This window comes from Dicentrarchus labrax, unplaced genomic scaffold, assembly GCF_905237075.1.
Source record: "Dicentrarchus labrax unplaced genomic scaffold, dlabrax2021, whole genome shotgun sequence".
NCBI classification, from domain to species: Eukaryota; Metazoa; Chordata; class Actinopteri; family Moronidae; genus Dicentrarchus; species Dicentrarchus labrax.
In genome coordinates this window covers 21,377,244-21,400,241 of record NW_026136718.1, presented here as the reverse complement: position 1 = coordinate 21,400,241, position 22,998 = coordinate 21,377,244, and the positions used below count along the sequence as shown (strand labels likewise).

The following is a 22,998-nucleotide window of genomic DNA, read 5'->3' as shown; positions in this document are numbered from 1 at the left end:
GAAGAGGCCTTGCTTTTTTATCCACAGGTCCACCAGTTTTAACCATCATGTTTCTACAGTAGCCCAGAATGGACACACTAAGCACTGGCTCTAGTGTGTTTATCTAAGTCTGTTGTTTAGTGTTAAGTCTTTAGGTGCACACCTATTTATTTATATTTACAATACCCATAACTATTGATGCTTAGCTTCTCGATCACATGCTAGTCTGCACTGTAACTGTAATATGAGTGTATTGGTTCAGACAAGCTATCTGTACATATGTGACATAAAAATATGTTGAATGCCATTTAAATGGATTTGTTTTCCTACTTTAATATTTGCTTTTCATGTTCTTCACTTCAGATAGCAGCAGTATCAGTACACATGAACATATTGTCAGAGGTGATAAATATTCATACCCCCGTTTAGAAGGCTAGTGACTGAAAACTGTATTTTCTCTGACTATAGGTAGAGTGAATGGAAAGCACGTGTCATTTTCAAGATAGAAGGTTCATCTTAGGCTTATGACGCTTATGATGAATATGGGAAGAAATGATTTCTGCTGAGAATGTGTAACTTTTTGTTTTTTTGTGGGGGATGTTGTGGGTGATATTTTAGAACAGAATGGCATCAAGCACTAGAATCTAGTTTAGCCACTTTCCCTTTGTTCCAGGATACTCTGTGACAATCTTTACACTTGTGTGACTATTTATGTAATTGTAGTGCCTTAATATTGGCATTTAGATCATTTTGACAGAAACATTGTCCCCAAAATAAGGAAATAATAGTGGAAAAAAGATAACAAACATTATGAGTGCTGGACCTGGCTCCTGGCCTCTTTGCTTTTCTCCAGCAGTCCCTGAAGGCAGCCTTACTCAACCTTTACAACAGAAACATCAGTACCCAGAATCCTCCTCTGCCGCATGCGCTGTACGCACTACGGCCCAAAGGCGTTGGTGGTTGGTGTCCGTACGAAGATGCGTTGCACTCCGGCAGCAGCATCAGTACCAGCTCCGCCGTGCTAATAAACCAAAAAAACCGGGGCACGGAGGAGAAATACCGGCGGGGTCTGCGGCTCGAGCGGCGCCGGAGCATCGGAGCGGCGAGATGGGAGACCAGAAGGTGAGCCGGAGCCCGAGGAACAGGTGTCTCTGATGGGGGGAAGCCGTTTCAGGGCGTAGTGTACAAAGGAAGGAGGGGGACGAGCTGCGGAATTGGGGGAGTTTGCGGATGCGGTACGGGCTCGTGTTTCCCAGAGAGATTTTTCTAAGTGAATCGGTGTTCGTCCGGTTGAAGGTGAGCTCTATCTTGTGCACGACATCGATGACTTTGATATCGATGTATCGGCCGTTACAGGCAGGGACAGCGGGGGCCTTGGCGCAGCTCCTCTCGCATCAACAAACATTACACAGTCCGTCAGTATGAATGGGCTTCACTGTGGGGACACAACATAACGAGAGTGGCCACATATCAAAGCTGTGATCCGTGTAATAATCGACCCAGTGTGCGTCCAGTCCCTTTTTAAGTCGGCTGTTCAATGGTTGTGGAGCTGCATTATTAAATTATGAATGCGCATCCTTCCGCCCGTGAAGTGTCCTCCCCCCCTCCCTGTGCACTGGGGCTAGGTCCCTCTCTGATCCAATCTGGAGAACACATGTTTATTCATGTTTAGAAAGGGAGCTCAAAGCCTACAGCTCCTTGTGTCCTTTCCAAACAAAACACCGGCGAGCACAACTGCAACCACAGAGGATGTGGAGTGAGCAAGGTGCAGTGTTTGGTTAGAAACCTGCAGTCATTCAGCCCTCTGTGCTACAGGCTTTGATGGAGAATAATCAGCTGTATGGGCTTTATAAGGATCAGATTTAGTGTCAGGTTGTGTCTTTCTCATCAGGAATCTCTGCGTAAGATCACCCACACGCTGGCCATGAAGAATGAGGAGATCTCAAACTTTGTCTGCACTCTCAAGCAGAGCCTTGACAACCTAGAGGTACAGAAAACCTACACGGATCAATCAAAATTTAATCTCCGGCTGCACACAGTTTGGTTTCCTCTGTCAGGGTGTTCAGGTTACTTCCTGTGTTTACTCATTTTTTTTTGCTGGGACACCAGGCGAACTCCGGTCGAGTGCAGGAGGACCTGGAGTCTGAGTTCACCTCCCTCCACTCTGTTCTGGATGAGATGAAGGAAAACATGATGACTCGCATCAAACAGGAGAGAGCCAGCCGCACGTATGAGCTACAGGTATCTGCTGCTGTCTTTACACGTCTTTCTTTTTTGTTTTTAGTAAGAATATTTGAGCTCATGAGAGAAACTTTTTACGTGTGGAAAAGAACGTTTTTTTTCTTTCTTACCATTTCCCGATCACCAGATGAATGATGCATTTTTTTGCTTTGAAGTTACAACATTTACCAAAAAACTGCCACGTGACCTTTTCAGTGTATGACTAAAAACTAAAACGGTGTTCTCGAACTGAGAACCTGACTCTGTGGAGGAAACTTTAAATGTCAGGAACTTTGCTTCGAGCTTGAACAGTACGATACATGATGAGTGTGGGAATTATGTTTTTTGCAGAACAAATTCAATTTTCACTGGAAAAACTGTCTAGGGGATCTGTACCGAATAAACATGATTGATTTGTGGACCAGAGCCTCTCTGCAGAGCTACAGTACTTCATTATAATGCTGTTTGGTCTCACATTTTACCTTCATCCAAACATTTGCAGCTTCTGTGATTTGTATATGGCACGTGGACATATTTTAAACAAATAATATTACATTTAAAGGAACAAATAAACAAATACTTTAGATAACAAAAGGAGTGTTTAGATGCTGGAGATATCTAGAGAGATATTATTATATTTTTCTTTGCTTTTAAAGTTCTGTCACCAAACAGCAGATTTTGAGTTGATTTTCAGTTTTTCTTTACAGCAATCATTCCATTATACCCAGGTCAAAATACCACAGATTGTGTACTTCTCAAAGTCCTCCGTTTATGTCTTTACTGCATGCATCAAAAGCTCTGCAGCCTCAGGACCAAGCCATGACTCTCAAATGATGCAGCAAAACTCCATAGCCTCTGCAGGGAACACAGTAGTCCCATTGTTACTAAAGAAAAACGTGTAAAAGTCTGCAGATGTGACTCTATTTGACTGTGGTTCTGTATTTTTCTCAGAGTCAGCTGAGCGCCTGTTCCAAAGCCCTGGAGAGTTCGGAGGAGCTGCTGGAGCTGGCCAACCAGACGCTGTGCTCCTCCGAGACGGACGGTTTCACTCAGGTAACTGACCCACTGCACTGCTGATGTCATGCTGCTGCACTGTTCCCTCCGCTCGTTTGTAACTTCATTTTTTTAAAGACTGATGGTGAATTATACGAGTTAATCTGTCCCTCTTGTGGTGTCATACTACCAGTTATTTTAACACAGCCACCAGCGACTTTTTGTGTTAAATGACAACATGATGGGCTACAACTCAGTTTTCTCTTCGCTCCGTATCTCTCCTTTTCCTTTCCCTCTCTGCTTCTCCTCCAGGCGGCCAAAGACATTAAGGATAGGTATAGTACTCAGCCATCCATTGCTTCCCTTTTGTCATAGCCTCCTGTAACCATTGAGCCATCTCATAATGTAGCATGCATGCATTCAAACTACCGCACCCATTTCGTAGACAATAAGCACTATGGAAAACCTTCCACTCGAGAGCCTTTTGTCTTTGTGTTTGCCACTGTCTTCTCAAGTCTGTACCATCCTGTGTCAGCCCCTCCCTCAGTGACTGCTGCTCCCTCTCTAGCTCTGCTTTCTAAATGTCAATCAGGGTGATGAGTTCAGTGGTAGTAACAGAAATCTAGTTAGCAGCCTTTTTCTTAGCGAGCAGTATTAGAATTAGTTGGGTTTTTTTTATGCCTCTTATCCTGTTGAATAATGGACCACGCTTGTTTTCCACTCCGTGTGTTTGTGTGTGTTTTTGTGTGTGTTTCTCTCTTTGTCCACAGCGTGACAATGGCTCCAGCTTTTCGCCTCTCCCTGAAGGCTAAAGCCAGTGACAACATGAGTCACTTGATGGTGGATTTCAGCCAGGAGAGAGGGATGTTGCAGGGACTCAGATTTCTCCCAGGTCTGCTCCACTTTTAATGCAAAGAAATAGACAGAAGCTGCAGACGGTGATTATATAAAGTACATTTATTACGCCAGCACTGTACAGTACTTGTACTTTACTGGAGTTTCCCCATTTCATGCTATTTTATACTTCCACTCCACTACATTTCAGAGGAAATTATCATAGTTTTTGCTCCATTACATTTATTTAACAGCTGTAGTTACTGTTATTTATTAAAAATTGTGTCAATGTCATTTTAGTCTATATTTGAGTCCTTTATCTTCCCAAAATATGTGAAAACATCCACCAGTGCAGTAACAATATTCTAGTATGTTTTCAATAAAAATCATTAAAAAATTATTCTACAATCAGGTCCCATTTTTCCTAATTCTATTGCAGCGACATGCCTGATTCTTAATTTTCTTATTAGAATAAGATCAGTTCAATCAGTTCTTTTGACAGATTCATTCATTTCTTCACTTGCTTTACGCAAATATGTATTTTTGAGGAGCCAGTTATAGCCAGAATAGATTTTTTGTAAAATTGGGGCTTTCACAGACTGAACTGCCCAATATATAAAGTTTGATTTTTTTATTTGTTGTCTTATGAAGACAAATCCGTGGTAACCACACACAGACATACGCTCTGTCAGAGAGTCTAATCACAGCAAAACAGACACAGGTCAAACCAGCCACTGTTGCATTAGGTTCACTAAGTTCCAGGTGACAACGTGTATGTGAAAGGAGTCGTTCACAGCGCTGAAACCACAGACATTTATCAGCTGCCTCTGCAGCTGTGTGAGCTTCTTAACCTCTTTACCTTGTACTGGTGTGGTTTTACACAAGGCTATGTATTTACTCAGTATCTTCACTAACAGTAAAACTCGGATAAAACCACTATACGCCACCAGTTAAGCACCATGTGGACAGATGTTAGTGGTTAGCTGCTGATAAAAGTTGAACATTTAGCAACTAAAGAGCCAGATATTTCCCTCCAGAGACCAAAACAGAGCTAAATATGGAGTGAATATTAGTCAGATGGACACAAACATAAATCCAAATGAATGATAATGTTGCTCCGTATCTGATCTTTAGCCACAAACTTTAGCCACAAGTTTAAGCTGTGTAGCTCGTTTTAGCTTGTTTTGAGATAATTCTGCCCCCAAGTGGCCAAAATCAATTGATGCAGCTGTAACATTACTCCAACGTGACATCTCACGTCATCATGAACTATTTGATCCACTAAATGTCTTGTTACTGAATATTTCACACGATTCTAAAAGTGTTGAACAAGAATAGAGGAAGTAGATTTTTGATATTTAACCGTCTCTTCTCTTCAGTTCCTGCCACTCCAGAGATCCAGGTCTCAGAGTGCCAGGTGTGCGACAACACCGTGACTGTAGTGTGGAGCCTACCAGAGCCTGACAGCAAGATAGACCACTACATCCTGGAGCACCGACGCACGAACCACGAGGGCCCGCCGCGCATCAGAGAGGACTACCCCTGGATGGTGGTGGAGGGGATTAAAGAGCTGGAGCACACACTCACGGGTAGGAGGAGGACTGTGAGGAGATATTTGTTGTCTGAACTTGAAGAAGAAGCTGACTCATAAAGGGATCCTTCCTGTGGTTTTATTCTCAGGTCTGCGCTTTGACACCCGGTACTTGACATTCAGAGTGAGAGCGTGTAACAAGGCCGTGGCAGGAGAGTTCTCTGAGCCCGTCACACTAGAAACCCACGGTGAGAACACTGGACGCAAACTCAGGCTGGATTGTTGCAAGAGAAGTCTGTGGGTTCTGGGAATGTGAATTTTGGATTGTCAAAGTGTGTTAAAGTTCCAGTGTGTAACATTTAGGAGGATCTACTGGCAGAAATGGGATATAATATTCATCGGTATGTTTTAATTAGTGTATAATCACCTGATAATAAGAATTTAGAAGTTTTCATTAACTCAGAATGAGCCGCTTTATCTACAGAGGAACGGGTCCTCTTTTACGGAGTCCCCCTTATTGAACCGCCATGTTTATACAGTAGCCCAGAACAGTTTCTCCATTACGCTTGCAGGCACTCAGCTAGATGCCACTAAATCCTGCACACTGGTCCTTTAATAAAAAGTCTTTCTCATGTTCCATTCGCAGCCTTCAACTTCAAACTGGACGCTGCTTCGTCCCACCAAAACTTGAAGGTGGAGGACTTGAGTGTGGAGTGGGACAGCACTGGAGGAAAGATACAGGACATCCGCAAGGAAAAGAACCGAACCAACTCCCCGATGCACTCTCCAGCCAGGTTTGTATGAATGTAAACTCAAGCGTCTTTAACCTGGGCTTTGACTTTTAATTCATTAAGAATAAATCTCATAAATGTGGATCTTTGTCCACCGGCTGTGATCAGGTCAGCCCTGATGTCACCTAAGAGAGCGCCAACAGCTCGGCCCGGCAGAGACAGATTTACAGCAGAGTCCTACACAGTTCTGGGTAAGAATACACACAAAAAACAAACACAACAAATGTATTTCTACATCTCTAGCAGTAAAACACACCTAAAGTTACGGCTGTACAGTTATTTGAAATCTAGCTGCTCTGGAAAAAGTTCAAAGACTCTCCTGCGAAACTGTCAATACCAATAACTTCAGAAGTTTCCAGTTGTATCATATGAGGTCATATCAAATGTTACGTAACCGTAGCGCTCAATCTACCCTAATACTGACACGCTTCTCGACCATGAAACGACGCACTGCAGCTCGTGTTGACACTGTAACTCTAGACATTTATCATGTGGGGTCATGTCTCATGACAGCTGACACCATGATCGACGCTGGCCATCAGTACTGGGAGGTGCGGTTTGACAAGGAGAGCAAAGCCTTCGCTGTGGGTGTCGCCCTGCGGAGCCTCGGACGATTCGACCAGTTGGGGAAAAGCAGCGCTTCCTGGTGCATCCACCTGAACAACTGGCTGCAGCAGAGCCTCACAGCCAAGCACAACAACAAGGCTCGGACACTGGACTGTCCCATCCCAAACAGTATAGGAGTCTACGTCAACTATGACGAAGGTGCGATAAATACTGGGAATTTCTCCTCCACAAAATAAACACTGATGTGAAAAATATGTTGCAAATGATCAGGTTACATTTAGAACTGAGAGGTTTTTTATTGTCTATATACAGTGGCAATTATCTGTTTAGTGAGTCTGTATAAAATAGTACTTTTTAATGTTTTTATAGAATTAATCAATAGACAGAAATTAAACAATTTGTAAACTAATTTATTCTAAACAATGTGTTTTTAAATAGTACATATGTGTGATTTGCCATCTTTATTCTCTACAGGTGTACTGTCTTTCTACAACGCCAAAACTAAGCAGCTGATGCACACTTTCAAAACCAAGTTCCAGCAGCCAGTTATACCAGCTTTTATGGTGAGAAAAGCTTTTAAATATATCCCTTATCCAGAACAATCCTCCATTGTTGTTTTTGAGTTTTAAAACTGCCTGTCTTTATGTCGCCACCTGCAGGTGTGGAACGGCAGTTTTTCGGTAGTGACGGGCCTGCAGGTTCCCAGCGTGGTGCAGAGCGGCCAGAGGAAGAACAGTGGCACCAGCAGCTCCAACGCCAGCCTCACCTAGACCCATCCATTCAGCCAGCCGGACGCCGCACAGCTCCGCTCGACCACAGTCACCGCCAGAGAACCTGGCTGCGGTCAAAGCCATATCATGGAAGAGTTACATCACTGGAAGATGATGGTTTAGCCTGTTCCACATACAGTGTCTGTGTTGCATGACGACAAAGATGGTTCTGGGAACAAGTGAGTCATCTGCACCGTCAGTGACAGAATTCTTCAGATGTATGACTCTGGCTGTTGTGATTGCTTGGGACACGTTCGCTGTAGTCTTACTAGTTTTCCTCTACACGTTCATTTAGCACTGTCCCACTGCTGCTAGAGCAATGATTTAGCGCTGGCCGCTGCCCTTCCTTTCCTTTCCATCACCAAAACTGTCAGTCGTACTGTCAATGCAGCCAGCTGCAGGTGCAGGGTCAAGGCCTGTCCTGTCTGCTCTCTCCCTGTGCCTTCCTCCTCATTTCCAAACTGATAGGCCAAATCGGGTCATCTGTACCAACATGCTAATATTTCACTGCAAGAAATGGTCTCCCTATTTCAAGTTAATACCAACACATTGTGTCAGTGTCAATATAACCTGGTTGTGACTTAGCTTAGTGGTAATTATCAGCCTCTTCCCATCAACCAACCCAAATAACAACCTGCTCCTAGACAACGCTACTGAATAGAATACAGTTCATTACTCAATCAGGATTTATTCAACTCTGCTTTGACTGAGCAACTTATAGATCATAAGAAATTACCAACTCGTATTAGGGATGTTGTATTTATTTCTTGCCAAGGCATGCAGACTTAACAGTGTTTACTGAATTTCACTCTTTGTGATCAGGTCTCACACTTTGCGTGCAAGAAACTGGGTCCTTTAGCCTCCTGCTGAGGTCCTGTTTTGGTTTTAATTAGTTAGCGTTGGCTGTGGAGTTTGATCATAATGACAGCCAGACTCTGCACAGAAAGTTAGCGGGGAGTTTTATCAGTGTAACTCCATGTAGTAATCAGATATGGCTTCAGGTTTTTGGAAATGATTGTACTGTTTACGTTCTGTTCACCTGATTGCACCCTAATGCTTGTATGTACAGTATGTATGTGTCTATACCTAATAACACCGCTTTATTTGCTGAAGAGGAGTCCCATTTATGAGTAGTGGACTGTCTGTGGTCCAGATATAACAAATAGCTAGCAAGTAGCCTCAGCTAACAAATTGCATTATGAGAGTTAGCCGGGTTTGAGGTACATGTAGGCGAGAAACAAAAGTGATAAACTCTGGAAACTGATGTTATAAAATCCTTATTTGTGCACCGCCTGACCTCTGAGTAGCGTCCATGTCACACGTTCCACATGGTAACAGTCTCGCTTTGCCATGTTGCTCCTTCTGTATGCATCTCCTGAATAACTGTAGTCTGCAATGCTTTAAAGAAGCGTACAGCTAAGAATTATGTTAACTTTTATTTCACAGGCTGACATAATGTCACAATTTATTGTAAATAGTTTTAATTTTTCCACTATACTGTATCAGTCATTGAGGTAATAAAGGAGTGAGAGCACTTTGGTCTTGGATTTCTGCTTCAACAAAAAATTAAAGGGCAAGAACAAAAAAGAGGTTTAACACAGGAATACAGACCAGGTACAGAACATCATAAAACTGATTGATTTCTAACTGCTGCATGGCACATACTGGTTGCTTGTGCATATGTATCTGATTGGATGTGACGGTAGCAAATGTTTCCTTCACTACAGTATATAAAATACATTCACATACAGTAGGTACAGTAACCACAAGCCAATTCAATGGTGTACAATATGTATAAACATCACACGCCTGTAAGGCAGAATAAATATAGCCATCTAGGCTATGTAAAAAACATACAATACAACTCAACAGCTGATTACAGTAAAAGTAGTCACAAACACTGATACAGAAGATCTGATACAATCTAAGTAGGAAAATGTACACCAGTGTCAATGGCAAATGTGCAAAATGTACAAGAGAAACACAGTGAAGATAATGTGACATGTACACCCCTCGTTACAGTCGATTCATTTGCTAATGAGTGCCTGAGAGGGGTGAATCAATAGAGTGTTAATCTTCGGAGAGGCTTTGCTGCTGACAGCCAGCTGACGAGGAGGAGCAGAGCCACGATGCAGACGGGGAAGAGGCGGTCTGTGTGGAAACCGCTGCTCTCTTCCCGCTCCCACGTGTTGGTTCATGTTGCAGGGACAAACTGAGTGGCTCTGCACTGCTGTTGAGTCACAGATGCTTTGAGAGGATCCAACCAGGAGAGGTCACTCTTGACTCCTTGCCTTTTGTTCCAACTTGAGTTTCAGCTCAGACAGCGTTGCGATAGGGACTGAAACATACAAGACAGTAAGTTTGGATATTATGACAAGAAGGTAGTACAAAACTGAAAATATATGTATAAATAAATTATTATCTAAAGCGGGTAAAGGCCTCCAGGTCAGGGTGGACTTACTCTGTCCCTGACAGTCAGATAAGGCTCTCAACCTCGGGTCGCTGTTCATGGAGGAGGTAGAAGAGGGGGGTGATACAAAGGAGGCCCCTTTGCGAGGAGCAGGAGTTGGAGGCATAATTGCTTTCTTTGGAGCATTTTTCTCCGGCTCTATGGAAGACCAAAAACACACAATGATTCACGGTCATAAAAAGATAAGTAATGATTGCAGTCATGACGCAGGTAAATGAAAAATACTCCTGAGATTGACGGATAAGAGGAGGGACTTACGTGGCAGTGGAGCAGCTGGGGAATCCTTTGTCTTTTTGTCTTTCCCGTCAACTGTTTGAACACAGACTTAAGTTAGAAATAGCAATGGAAAAAATGAAGTCACACCTGTTTATGTCTGCAAGACAGAAGAACAAATGGCAGGAATGGGTTGATTGGTGGGGGTTGGTGTCAGAAGAGTTATACTCACACTTGTCATTCATATACTCAGGCTCTTCTATAAATGGTTCTGCCTCTGGTTCAGGAGTCGGTATTCTTAGAGCTACTGCAAAACAAAAGATGTAATTATAATTATTACAGGGTTGATATATTGTAAGATTATTGACCAAGGTGAGCAACAACTCCTGTCACAGTACCCTTGAGAAATCACCTGAACACCAACCGACAGCGGGCGATATAGACGCCGGTTGAATGCAGGTTTTGAAAACAAACATGTACGTTCGGTCAAATAAAGGTTAACATGATGTCTGGTCACTGCTTTCTTTCTGACAAAAAGTTCTCAACAACTATTTGATGGATTTCCACATTCTGTACAGACTTCAATGGTCCACAGAGGACAAACTGACTTTGGTGATCCTATGACTTTTCCTCTAGTGCCACCATGAGATTCATGTCAGAGTTGTTATAGTTAAAGGCAAAAAGCCCCAAAAATATATATACACGTGTAAAAATAGACACACATAGACAGACATTCACGTGTCCCGCAGGATGATTTGAAAAACAGGTAAAAACTTTCATCATTTGACCAATACTTTGGTTTGTGACCAAACACCTGCAAGACATTCCCACCAGTCTCAGCTGTACGTGTTCAGTGCTAATTAGCAAATATTAGCATTCTAAGAGGCTAAACTAAGATGGTGAACAATGTAACATTATACTTGCTACACATCAGCATGGAAGCACCGTCATTATGAGCATGTTAGCACGAGTGGTTTTCAACCTGGGGGTCAAGACCACAACATACGGGCGCCACACAAATCTGAGGGGTCACTAAATGATTAAGAAGATAGGGAAGAAGAAAAACATAAATCTGCTACACCAAGTTTAATTTTTCAAACTTAGCTGTAATATTTGCTGTTTTCTTTTGAATTACTAGATAATTTAACTTTTAATAATTACTCAGTCATTCTTTGGTTCAACTACCCACAACCAGTACACAATGCAACCTGTGAAAGAGGGTCTGAAGCAGACATTGTTTTAAGGGGTCATAAGCTAAAAAGAGTTACAAAGTCAACAGCGAAAAAAAAAACTGCAGAGGAATTTCTACCTGCTGCACAAAGGTTCTAAAACAAACAAACCTTGAGTGATCGGGTGGGTGGAGGTAAGAGGACGACAGGACGACTTCAGTGTAACCACCTTCTTATAAAAACCTTTTATCATGCTAATGTTTTTGAGTTTGAATTCTTATGCACACCCATTGGTAACAAGTGAATTAACCAACCATAAAAAGACGATTATACAACATTTTATTTATTTGTTTCGGTAATTATGGTTCAAGTGGGTTTCATTTTGATATAAACAATCAACTAAAAAGTACTCTCTTGTGTCATGTGATTCAGAAAAAGCCCAAGTATAAACCACACTGTCAGAGAGGAGGAATTTCCAAATACCTGCATGAGTCACAGTGCCCGAGCAAACAGGTCGGGCAAACAGTGTAAGTAGTTTAGTTGTTGACGTGTGTGTGTTCATGTTATGTGTGTTTTTGTATTAATGGACACAGTACCTGGTTTGGGGGGTGCAGTTGGTGGGACACGGTTTGATGAGGCCTGCTGAACGCTCTTCTCTCCATTTTCATTGTCCGACCGAATATAAGCTGTAAAAAAAAAATCCAGAATACCTTTTGATAAAATGTTTGGTGGATGGAAAAATGTGAGCTTACTTAAATAAGAACTGAGCAAATGAAAGGCTAAAAGAGAGAAGGAAAAAGAGTGAAAGAGAGAGTGAGATGAAAAGGGTTTTGTACGTACAGATGTTTTTTTCATATGCCTCTTCAATGATGAGAGGAATCAAAACTCTGTCAGTATTTTCAACTAAATAGTTGATCACATCATGTAGAGTGGGACAGAGAACCTGCACAGAGAAGAGCTTCTTTTTACAATTAAAGAACAATAAACCGCATACAGGAAATAAAATGGCTCGTGGTTGTACATAAGACTTGACTCCACCACAATAACCACAATAACCACAATTAAGCTTTATTCCTGTAATTACATCTCATTACTGCTGAGCAGGAAACCATGTTGAACTTTGTCAATGACCTGCATGCATCACTTTATCGCAACATGCAACTAACAGCTGAATTAAAGTCTTATTCAACATTAGAATTATATTTATTGCCACCTCTGTTTTTACCAGTAACCCTGTGCTACAGTTAATCGGTTCATCTCTCTCACCTTAGCAATAAAATACTCCAGCTATTAAGTACAACTGGTTCTTTCTTACTTAAAGATATAACATGAAACATTTCTGCATTCAAATGTCTATAAACATTACACCTATATTATATATTTTGTTGAGTTGTGTACTTTGATTATCCCAAATGTTTCCAACAATGTTCAAACTCAGGGAAATGTGTAATTTAATTTAGGTACCCCTGCGTTTCACCAGTTGCCTGTCAGTGGCGTCATATCCTTTGCACATGTGTCAGCGTTATGGTTATCTGCCAGAAGCTGTCATAAATTGACTTTTTATCCACATTGTTACGATACACTTTTTAGATCTTGGTTGTTTTTAACTATATATTTTAAACGAATGAAGGATTTTAGTCATCAGGTGTCCGGAAATTAACTTATCAGAGAAACAAGCTGATGAGCAGCAGAAGCTGACTGCAATGACGGCAAATACAACGACAACAACTCCCATGATCGCTACTACTTTTGTATGTTTTGATGTGAGAGACTCCCTAGTGGCAGAAATGACATATTGTACGTTAATATAGACCGTATTTTTTTAATACTCACTGGATTGTCCACATCAATGGCAAAGCCCCCGTCATGTTTACGAGTCACACGGTAGTGTCTGAATACAGGGCTGATAGAGAAAGAGAGAGGGAGGCAATCAAAACACAAATTAACAAATTATGAATTGTCCAAGATGACATGCAACAACACTTTTTTTTTTTAAATTGTATATATATATATATATATATATATATAGATAGATAGATAGATAGATAGATAGATAGATAGATATTGTGATACATATGTACGCCTGTGTATTAGATCTGTGTGTGTGTGAGGTGTGTGTGTGTGTGTGTGTGTGTGAGTGTGTGTGTGAGTTAGTGAGTGTGTGTACCCGTCTAGGTCCTGTCTGGTGGTGACAGCGAAGGAGTTTCCGCCACTTCCAGGCCTCAGCAGCAGGTTTCCTTTCTTGGCCTCTCTCTCAAGCAGCAGCTCGGCCTCCAGACGGGACACATTGTGGTAACAACTGCAGGATGCCAGAAAACACAGAGATGAGACAAAAAGAAAAACTGATTTTGTATATACAGTAGTTACGTACGGTGTATTTCTGCCTTTTGAGCAGAGCATGTTACAACAAGAGGAGAAAGTCTTTGAGATTCAAGACAGTGTTAATGAATGCTGACACCAAACATACATCAGTCTGCTGCATCTTTTTTAGATAGTTGAGTGGGGTTTTAGGTGTTAGACATGTATGAAGATACATATGCTGGACAGCACTGCTATGCAAACCAGGTTGGAAATTTGGCAAAACCACTGAAAAAAAATCACATATTTTTATAGGAAAACAAAGTTGAACTGGGTTGCTTTTTTCCAATATGCTTCAAGATGAGGATACATAATGACTTTTTTGTCCAGGATTCTGTTAATACTGTAGCGCTTTACCTATTAAGGAGACCAGAAAATCATTAAATAGCCCCAGCTGTAGCCCCAATCACCAGTATTTCACTTGAGCGTGTGTGTCAATACTTTTGAGCCTTGTCAATACTCACGCTGGCATTTCTGATTGGAGGCGGATGTAAGGACTGGAGTTGGTGGGAACAGGTGGAGGGACACCAGGAGTTTGTATTCTTTCCTTTTCCTTTTCTATGGCCTCTTTTAGCATGCGGATCTGGCCTGGTAGCAGGTTGGCGATGGATGGTATCGACAGCTGCAGGGAGACACACAGTTTCTGTTTTAAATGATCTGTGTAAATGAGAGCCTCATGTGAACTACCGCTTAAACATCAGTCTCTCAAACCTACATCATGTAAAACACTTTTAAGATGCAAATGTTTATTATTGAGCTAAATGTTGTGCACCACAGACCTCAGCCACAGATTGAATGAAGCCCTTCCACAGCTCACGAGCCTCTGCATTAGGAACCTGTAGAGACAACGGAGGAGAGAAAAACTGTGAAAACAGGAGATTACTATCAAAAAAAGAGGATGATTTACATATTTTCTATATATTCCCTCACAGTGAATTTGATATTTCCATCCTTCATCTGCAAGTTGAATCTGGCTGCATCTAAGTTACGATCCTGGCTGCTGTCATCCGTTATCGAGATGAATCCACTGAGATCCAGTTTCTCTATGTACTGATGAAACACACACACACACACACACACACACACACATAAGTTGGCTTTATTAAGAACAATTATGTTTCTTACATTAACCCAAATCTGCATGAATACTTACATCAGTGTCTCTCTTTTCATTGAAGAAGAACAGCGTGTTTCCACATAGGCAGGTCCACAGTTTCCGAGATGTCTGCAAACACAAACACGCACACAGACAGAAAGAGAGAGAGAGAGAGAGAGAGAGAGAGAGAGAGAGAGAGAGAGAGAGAGAGACATGCTGAATAAAAGATATCATACCAAGCAAGTAGAAAATGAAGAGGGAAATCAAAGAAGAACACAGAGGTGTAATGCGGGAAAATGAATGCTTGTTACACAACAAGGAAATAAATTGGGCAGCTGTAGTCTGTGCAGGTGACATTCCTGGATTGAGACTGGATGAGTCAAGCATTTGAATCACAGCAGAAACTAATGTGTGATATTAATAACATTGTTGGGAATCAGATATATGGGAATGTGTCACTGGATTAATTTGTGTGTACGTTTTGAGGAACTGCATGAGTCACTATTATCTGCCATCCCCAACGCAGTGCGTTATATTGGGACATTTGTGTCTTTGTGTAAAAAGTTTCCCCTATGCTCTTACGTGCTGCCATTAGAGTGTGAACGGTCTCTTATCAGCGAGGGCTGGGCAGAACAGCACACAGGATTTATTGTCTGCCTGAAGCCTGGCTCTCTAGTTTGCGTCTTTGGTTTCCTGTCAGTTCTTGGTGTGCTCTAATCTTTATGGCACAATAAGCAGAGCAGCAGTCAGACCAGTTCGAGAGACGCAGGTTCTGCTGGAAAACTCAAAGTCCAAAGAATTTACAAGAAACTATATAATGACAGATAGGCTGCTCCGCCCACTGAGAGCAACACCAACCCTGTGCATTAAGTGTGCTAGACCACTGTACTGTCTTACATATTCATCAAACAGCTGCTAAAGATTAAAGATGACAGGTGTTATTAAAATCCTTGGCAGCTTCTGCACATTGTTGAGGTGCCATTATTCTTGTTTGTTTCTCTCTTTCACACACACACACACACACACACACACACACACACACCTGACCTATTTTAAATATACACTATGTGGTCATTTACAGCTGAAACAATTAGCTGATTAATCGATTAGTTAAAAGAAGAAACACTGGCAACTATTTTGACAGACAACGAATCCAATCATTTTAATTTCCAATGCTTTGTACTAAATATCTTTTAAGTTTTTTCAGTGTTGGTCAGACAAAACAAGCAATCTGTAGACGGCATTTTGGGCTTGAGGATATTATTTATGCAAACAATGTTTAATTGAAAAAATATTAGATTATTATTAATAGATTATTTGACAATTAAAATAATAATAATATACTAATAATTGTTAGATGCAGCCCATACAGTCAATAAACCGTATAATCTTTTGGCAATAACATCTCTTTCATGCTCAGCATCCAGTCTTAGTCGTTAATCGTGTCATGTTGTTGTCTTAAAACGTCTCTTCTAGTGAAAGTTGTTTTCTCTATTTCTGTGATAATAAATGAGCTAAAAGAACCACAGACAAACAACAGACACAAGAATATAAAAATCTTAATAATGCGCTTTTTGCCGTCCATGTCACCTGTTACAGACAGAAATGTCTCTAATGAGTTACCTTATCTTTGAACGACCTCTTCTCCAGGTATCCCTCATAGTAACACGTTGGCAGCTGGTTCCTCTCTCTCGCTGCTCGCATTGCCATCCCGAGGACTGTAGGTAGCCTACTTCAATAAATCAGACTATTTACACGTTTCCCTGAGACTATGAAGTATTTGTTTCCTCTAACATATCAGCAGCTTCTGCTTGGTCGTACTAAGGCTCGGTTTTAACCTACCCGTCACTAAGTTGAGAAGCGGCAGCGTCCTCGAAGCTGATTGGTCAGTGTGTGTGCAGTGGGCGGGTGTTTTTAAACATACAGGGGACACAGGCAGAAACCACCTGCCTGAAGGCCTCAGTGAAACTAATATTACTTCAACTGGCAAAACAAGCTCATCTGAAAATGAGACTGGTTGCTGGAATAGACTGAACAGCATGTGCACATGTTCATTCTCCATTAAGAAAAATGTGTCCTACTTGTCAACTTTTGGTCTGTGGACACCACTGACAGTATATATAACTATATACACTAGGCTATATATATATGTATACTATATAGTGTATATATTTGGACACCCAAAGGCTAGAAATGTGACAGCTAAGCAGCAGAGTTTGACACTAGAAGAAATTTTTTCACATTCATCTGCTGAAAGTGGAAGGTTTCTCTGTGCTCACACTCAAAGTGTGACGTAGAAACTTGAATCCACCAGTGCACAAACACTGAGAGTGGACTTTACAGTGAAAACTTTACAAACAAACTGAATTTTCATATTTTATCAGACACACATTATTGTATTATGTTTTAATACAGGACTTTAGGCAGCTAAAATGGGCTCTGTCGTTTTTACATTTTAATTATACTATTAGGTTATTATTGATTCAGATGCATTTTTAATTTTGAATCAGCTGCAGTAGATGTAATTTATACTATTGGGTGGTTTAATTTACTATATAACAATGCATTGTATTTTATATGCTTAAAATCTTCATCTGCAAAATAGTAACTACAGGTGGCTGAATCAATGTAGTGTAAATAATAATAAATATTTCTCTCTGAAATGTAGTGGAGTAGTATAAAAGGAAAACACTCAAGTAAAGTACAAGTAATTCAGAATTGTACTTGAGTAAATGTACTTTTGCTTTCCCCCACTGCAGCATAGAAATTAAACTTGTTGCACCTTAAAAACACACAATTTGACTTTTCATTCCCATACACAGCTATCAGCCCAAGCCCGGCCAAAAAAGAATAAACAAACGAGCAGTAAATGGTCTCTTATCTAAAGTACGATATCAAGTCCTATTGCACTGTGTTGTAGTCTAAACTCTAACTGCTGAGTAATGTAGTTATATCGAGCCTGTAGTTGAGCTGCAGAATGAGGATCTATGGTTCACTACATTTATACAAGTGCATCATGCAAACAAATACATTTACTCAAGTACTGAAGTACAAATTTAAGGTTTGTACTTTACTTCTACTTCTACTTTATTTCAGTTCAGAGGGAAATATTGTACTGTTTACTACAATCATTGACATTAATCCACTACATCTGACAGCAATTAGTCTGTTAATCAATTAGAAAATAATTGGTAACTATTTTGATTATTGTTTGGATTTCCTGCTTTTTCCCTTTATTTATTTATTTTTAATTTTTTTGAGGTTAGGACTATTGATTGGACAAAACCAGCATTTCTTGCTATTTCAGAATTTCTACAAAATAAAAAAACCTATCAAAATAGTTAAAAATGAACCTGCTTTTACATAAAGCATGATTAATAATAATCTAATGATACAATTTATAACAGTATAACAGTAACAGTAGACATTTTGCATTCTGCATTGAGCACATTTTATTTGTAATACTGTACTTCAAGTACATTTCATTGATTATACTTTTACTTAAGTAACATTTTCAATGCAGGACTTCTACTGTATTTCCTCCAGTATTTTGACAGAGATGAGAGAGATGACGGCTCCCTCTGCTGGCTCCTAGGAAGAGTCTCACTATCAGTTTACTGCTAACTCATACAGTCTAATGCAACAGTCTGATAGATCCTACCTACATGAAGGTTATAATGCTCAGTGTTGTTTTAAAGACTCTTTCAGATTGGTGCTGATTCAGCTCATCTTAGCTTCATATCTGAGACTGTTGAATTGCCTTGTACTGAGAGGTGTCCAGCCCATTTATATCAATGAGGATATAAATCGTTTCTGGTTTCATCATTCCAATCAATTTTTTTTCTTTGGTTGCCTGAATACAAACAGTAGTCTGTGTACCAGTAAATATATCAGTGTCTATGCATCAAATTACTTTCAATAGATTGTGGAGAACAAAAGATATGTTCTTGTGCGGAGCATCCAATCTGTCTAAATGTTTCTTTTTAATTCCACAGACTTCTACTGCGCAGTGGTCCCTGATGTTATTGTGTAACTGTCTATCTTCAACCATCACTCTTAGCTCTGACAGAGACAGGTAACTTAAACATTTATAACAAAGCAATGCAAGAAACATTAGCATCATTGGAAGTGCCTGGAGAGAAACTGAGAGAGTGGGCTCAACTGTGTTTACTTTACTGACTCTCAGCCATGACATGTTAGTTTTATACTGGAAAATATACTATAAACTATAAGACAATAGAAATAAAGTTCGACCAAAAAAATCCTGACACAAGGTCCACCTGCTAGCTGTTTTCTATCTCTTTCTATCACATGGCTTTATTACTTGATGTGGTTTGCTCGGTTGCCATGGAGACGGATTTGTTGACAAACTCTTATTTCATCCAAAGCAGTTTTAGGATTTCTCGTCTGCGTTGGCTTAAAAGTTAAGCATGAAAGTTCATTATTGGCCCTGGAACCTGTAGTTTATTATATATATATATATATATATATATATATAATTACATAGTTCTTATTACGGCTTATAAATATTGTGTTGGAGTCTCTAGGTAAAGTTATATAGAATGACATAAAATAAAGAACTCTATCTATTGTGATAGATAGATACATTACACATTACCCTAGCCTCCCTGTCTTACTTTATACAAGCATAAAGGTATGATAACGATGTTTAATTGATCAGCTGAAGCTTCATACCTCACATACATGGGTCACGTGTTGGCGCTGGCAGCGGCTCCGCTCTTCCTGCGCAGTGTCACTGTGCGCATTGTCTTCTGTCACCCTGGCACAGCACCCTGGTCAGAGCAGGGAGAGTATCTTCTGTAGTCACCGCAATCTCAGAAAGGTGATAGCACCAAAACAATGGGCAACAGAGACGACGAATACGACTTCTTGTTCAAAGGTAAGCTGAACCTGCTGCCCACAGATAACGCTGTTACCGGAGCGTAGGTTAACGTCAGTGGTTTAATATCAGCTGGTGATGGCAGCTAACGGTTGCTACCATTAGCCAAACTGGTTTCTTCGCTGGCGTGTTTTCACACTCATCATTTCTAAATAACCTCACGTTTACTTTTACCTTGAGAGGTGTTACCGCTTCTATTTCAGTTTGTTTACTATAAATTACTTGTTTTGCTATATGTATTTTATAAAAAAAAAAAAAAAAAGTAGGGCGTGTGGTGAGTTAGCCCTGCAAGCTAACGTTAGTAGCGGGTCTAACGGGTGGAGCGATTGCGTTCACAGTAATGAAAACTTTATTGTCAAAGAAGAGAAGTTGTTCTTGCCCCAAAACCACACTTTAAAACGCAACTATCCATAGAGCAGCACCAACAGTCTGTCTAATGAAAATAAATAAAAACTGAATGGAAAAAGAAACAAGCGGTCCCTTTGTGGTAGACTTATCGTACAGCTGTCTAAAGCGAGGAGGACACACACTCCACTATGAAACCAATGAAGAGGAAACACTGCAAGGGCTTTGTTTTTATGTTAGGTAACCGCTCCAGGTACACTGGTATCCCCCCTAACCTCAGCTTTGATGGGTAAGGGCATATTTCCATACCAAGCAAGCATAGATTTGACCTGACTGGACCACTGAGTCACTGGTCACATGGTCCTTTTACACCTCAGCGCTCAGTTTCCTGATAATATGTCGATGACCGTGCATGTCTTTATCAAAGTGGCATTTTTCTGAATAAGAATCTGCTTATTATTGTGTTGTTATGTTGACGCACTCTGCTGCAACCTGAATCACATGATGGCGCTTTAATTAAGTTATACTGTTAGTGTAAGTTAATGTGCAGGATCTCAAAAGATGAGAAACTATTGCTTTCAGCTTGTAGAGGTTACTAACCATCAGATAGACCAGTCACTGCACATGCTTTATGTAATGCCAAAGACTGGTTTGCATTCAAGCTTTAGTAAGATGAAGTATTTAAAAGCAGAGGGTTTTCGTTTGCATTTCCCGTCCAGTGTCATATCGTTGACTGAAGTTTGGATGCAGGGATTTGAATGACTAGGGAGTGAACTGAAGAGGAAGGGGAAACGTGCTTTATCACACCTATCTAGTAAATATTGTATTACAGTACAGTAGAAAACGAGGCCCAGGTCTAGTTTGTCAGCCTGGAAATACTGATGACTCGTAACAATAGACAGGAACAGAGGCCTTGAGAAACTGTCGAGTCAGATTTCCCAGAGAGCAGTTTTTTTTGTCAGCTTTTTCCTGCTTGACTCCCAGCAGGCCAAAGTCTGATGAGGCTTTCACTGTACAGAAAGAAGAAAACAAGTCAGCGCTTTCACTTAGCCTGACACTGGCCATGAGTGAATGATAAACCTGACTATAGTGCGTTCTTGAATGACATTTGTTTAGTACCATAACTGTCGCTATCAATGTTTGCCGTTCTGCAGTAATGTTTTGCTTTTGGTTGCAGTTGTGCTAATCGGAGACTCTGGAGTGGGGAAGAGTAACCTGCTGTCCCGTTTCACGAGAAATGAGTTCAACCTGGAGAGCAAGAGCACCATTGGGGTGGAGTTCGCCACCCGCAGCATCCAGGTGGACGGCAAGACGATAAAGGCCCAAATTTGGGACACAGCTGGACAGGAACGCTACAGAGCTATCACCTCAGCGTGAGTATTTTCAACAAACTAGTGATGCAAATATGGCCCTGAAATAAAGACAGTGCAGTTATTGTATTCATCTGGTTTATGCCGTCGCCAGGTATTACCGGGGTGCTGTTGGGGCTCTCCTTGTTTACGACATCGCCAAGCACCTTACATATGAGAACGTTGAGCGCTGGCTGAAGGAGCTGAGGGACCACGCCGACAACAACATCGTCATCATGCTGGTTGGGAACAAGAGCGACCTCCGCCACCTCAGGGCGGTCCCCACTGACGAGGCTCGAGCATTCGCAGGTTAATCACTAAATTCTGTGGTAATGAAGAAAGCCAAGCCAGCCTTATAATATGTAAAACATGTTTGTTTAAAAATGGATCTTTTCTCATCTCCCCGCATTAGAAAAGAACACTCTCTCATTTATTGAGACATCAGCGTTGGACTCCACAAATGTAGAAGAAGCATTCAAGAATATTTTAACAGGTAAGAGGAGACAGACCCAGTGCTGTATCTCATGTGATGTCTGATCTGAAGATTTTAATGTTGCATATAGCATTAGGTACACCGGTGCTACAGATGCATACACAGAAAAAGTCTAAATGAATAGAGCGTCAATGTGTTTTTCTTTCTTAAACTTCCCTCTGTAGAAATCTACCGCATCGTGTCGCAGAAGCAGATAGCTGACAGATCGGCACACGATGAGTCTCCGGGCAACAATGTAGTGGACATAAGTGTCCCTCCAACCACTGACGGGCAGAAGGGCAACAAACTCCAGTGCTGCCAGAGCCTGTGACGCTCAACTCCATAACACTCATCCTCCACCTCTCCAACTCCATCTCAACATCACATCACCTGTGCACTTTTTTCTCCCGTTGCTCTGCTCACGGCCAACTCCCTTGTCACTCTGTCCTTTATTTTTCTTTCTGCCTTTCATTCTGTTTTATATAGGACTTTTGAACTCACCCGTGCTCTTCTCTTCTCTTCTGCCATGAAAGAAAACTTCAAGAAGCCTTTATGTCACTGGGTCAGTCGAGCTGTTCATGGGGTCAATGTGAAGGTTCCTGCAATGCAGGAACAAGGCAGTCGCTGCTGCCTTAATGAAGCCTGTGAAGTTGTTTGAACTGAACCGAAACTCTGTACTTGTGTACAGGGAGGTTGTGAAATACATTTCAATGGTTACCACTAGATGGTGCTGTGTAAATAAACTACAGGCAGTTACTCCAACCTGGTGAAGCAGTATTAAGCGTCTGACAGTGTGGTTCTTCTTTCTTCTTACATCAGTTAAGTTATCATGCCAAAAATATCCTCATGTATTTATTGAAGAATATTTGGCTCAAGTTGTCATTGTTTTACTTTAAATTTAAGAACTGTATAAATTTACAATAAAATTCTTGACAAAAGAA

The 22,998-nt window shown here is 41.0% G+C and overlaps 3 protein-coding genes across 4 annotated transcripts; 2 read left to right on the top strand and 1 right to left on the bottom strand.

Moving 5' to 3' along the window:
* The first annotated feature begins 901 nt into the window (after positions 1-901).
* Positions 902-9,219, top strand: fsd1 (fibronectin type III and SPRY domain containing 1). Its single transcript, XM_051376478.1, has 13 exons — positions 902-1,101; positions 1,871-1,966; positions 2,089-2,220; positions 3,151-3,252; positions 3,505-3,527; positions 3,963-4,084; positions 5,406-5,615; positions 5,707-5,805; positions 6,204-6,351; positions 6,457-6,539; positions 6,862-7,113; positions 7,390-7,478; positions 7,575-9,219. The coding sequence occupies exons 1-13, from the start codon at positions 1,087-1,089 to the stop codon at positions 7,683-7,685; spliced, it is 1,482 nt and encodes a 493-aa protein (XP_051232438.1). The 5' UTR covers positions 902-1,086; the 3' UTR covers positions 7,686-9,219.
* Positions 9,103-16,823, bottom strand: LOC127350151 (signal-transducing adaptor protein 1). 2 transcript variants are annotated; one of them, XM_051376480.1, is made up of 13 exons: positions 16,615-16,823; positions 15,049-15,120; positions 14,826-14,945; positions 14,675-14,731; positions 14,360-14,517; positions 13,705-13,836; positions 13,371-13,440; positions 12,378-12,480; positions 12,134-12,223; positions 10,601-10,672; positions 10,414-10,464; positions 10,147-10,293; positions 9,103-10,023 (listed from the first exon to the last, which is right to left on the bottom strand). In XM_051376480.1, exons 1-13 carry the CDS (start codon positions 16,699-16,701, stop codon positions 9,959-9,961), a joined length of 1,224 nt encoding a protein of 407 aa, XP_051232440.1. In that variant the 5' UTR covers positions 16,702-16,823; the 3' UTR covers positions 9,103-9,958. The 2 variants fall into 2 exon arrangements, with proteins under 2 accessions (XP_051232440.1, XP_051232439.1); XM_051376479.1 differs by having other exon boundaries at positions 10,601-10,675; positions 16,615-16,822.
* A 2,912-nt stretch (positions 16,824-19,735) lies between these two features.
* On the top strand, positions 19,736-22,998 carry LOC127350157 (ras-related protein Rab-11B). The gene is made up of 5 exons (XM_051376491.1): positions 19,736-19,891; positions 21,414-21,609; positions 21,701-21,894; positions 21,998-22,078; positions 22,243-22,998. Exons 1-5 carry the CDS (start codon positions 19,852-19,854, stop codon positions 22,386-22,388), a joined length of 657 nt encoding a protein of 218 aa, XP_051232451.1. The 5' UTR covers positions 19,736-19,851; the 3' UTR covers positions 22,389-22,998.

Coding starts and splice junctions, on each gene's coding strand:
- fsd1 (XM_051376478.1), top strand. Junction 1,967..2,088: donor AGAGCCTTGACAACCTAGAG/GTACAGAAAACC, acceptor CTGGGACACCAG/GCGAACTCCGGTCGAGTGCA. Junction 2,221..3,150: donor GCCGCACGTATGAGCTACAG/GTATCTGCTGCT, acceptor TATTTTTCTCAG/AGTCAGCTGAGCGCCTGTTC.
- LOC127350151 (XM_051376479.1), bottom strand. CDS start 16,701: ATGGCAATGCGAGCAGCGAGAGAGAGGAACCAGCTGCCAACGTGTTAC. Junction 10,676..12,133: donor AACTGCACCCCCCAAACCAG/GTACTGTGTCCA, acceptor TTTGTTTTGCAG/TAGCTCTAAGAATACCGACT. Junction 10,024..10,146: donor ATCTGACTGTCAGGGACAGA/GTAAGTCCACCC, acceptor TGTATGTTTCAG/TCCCTATCGCAACGCTGTCT.
- LOC127350157 (XM_051376491.1), top strand. CDS start 19,852: ATGGGCAACAGAGACGACGAATACGACTTCTTGTTCAAAG. Junction 19,892..21,413: donor ATACGACTTCTTGTTCAAAG/GTAAGCTGAACC, acceptor TTTTGGTTGCAG/TTGTGCTAATCGGAGACTCT. Junction 22,079..22,242: donor ATTCAAGAATATTTTAACAG/GTAAGAGGAGAC, acceptor TTCCCTCTGTAG/AAATCTACCGCATCGTGTCG.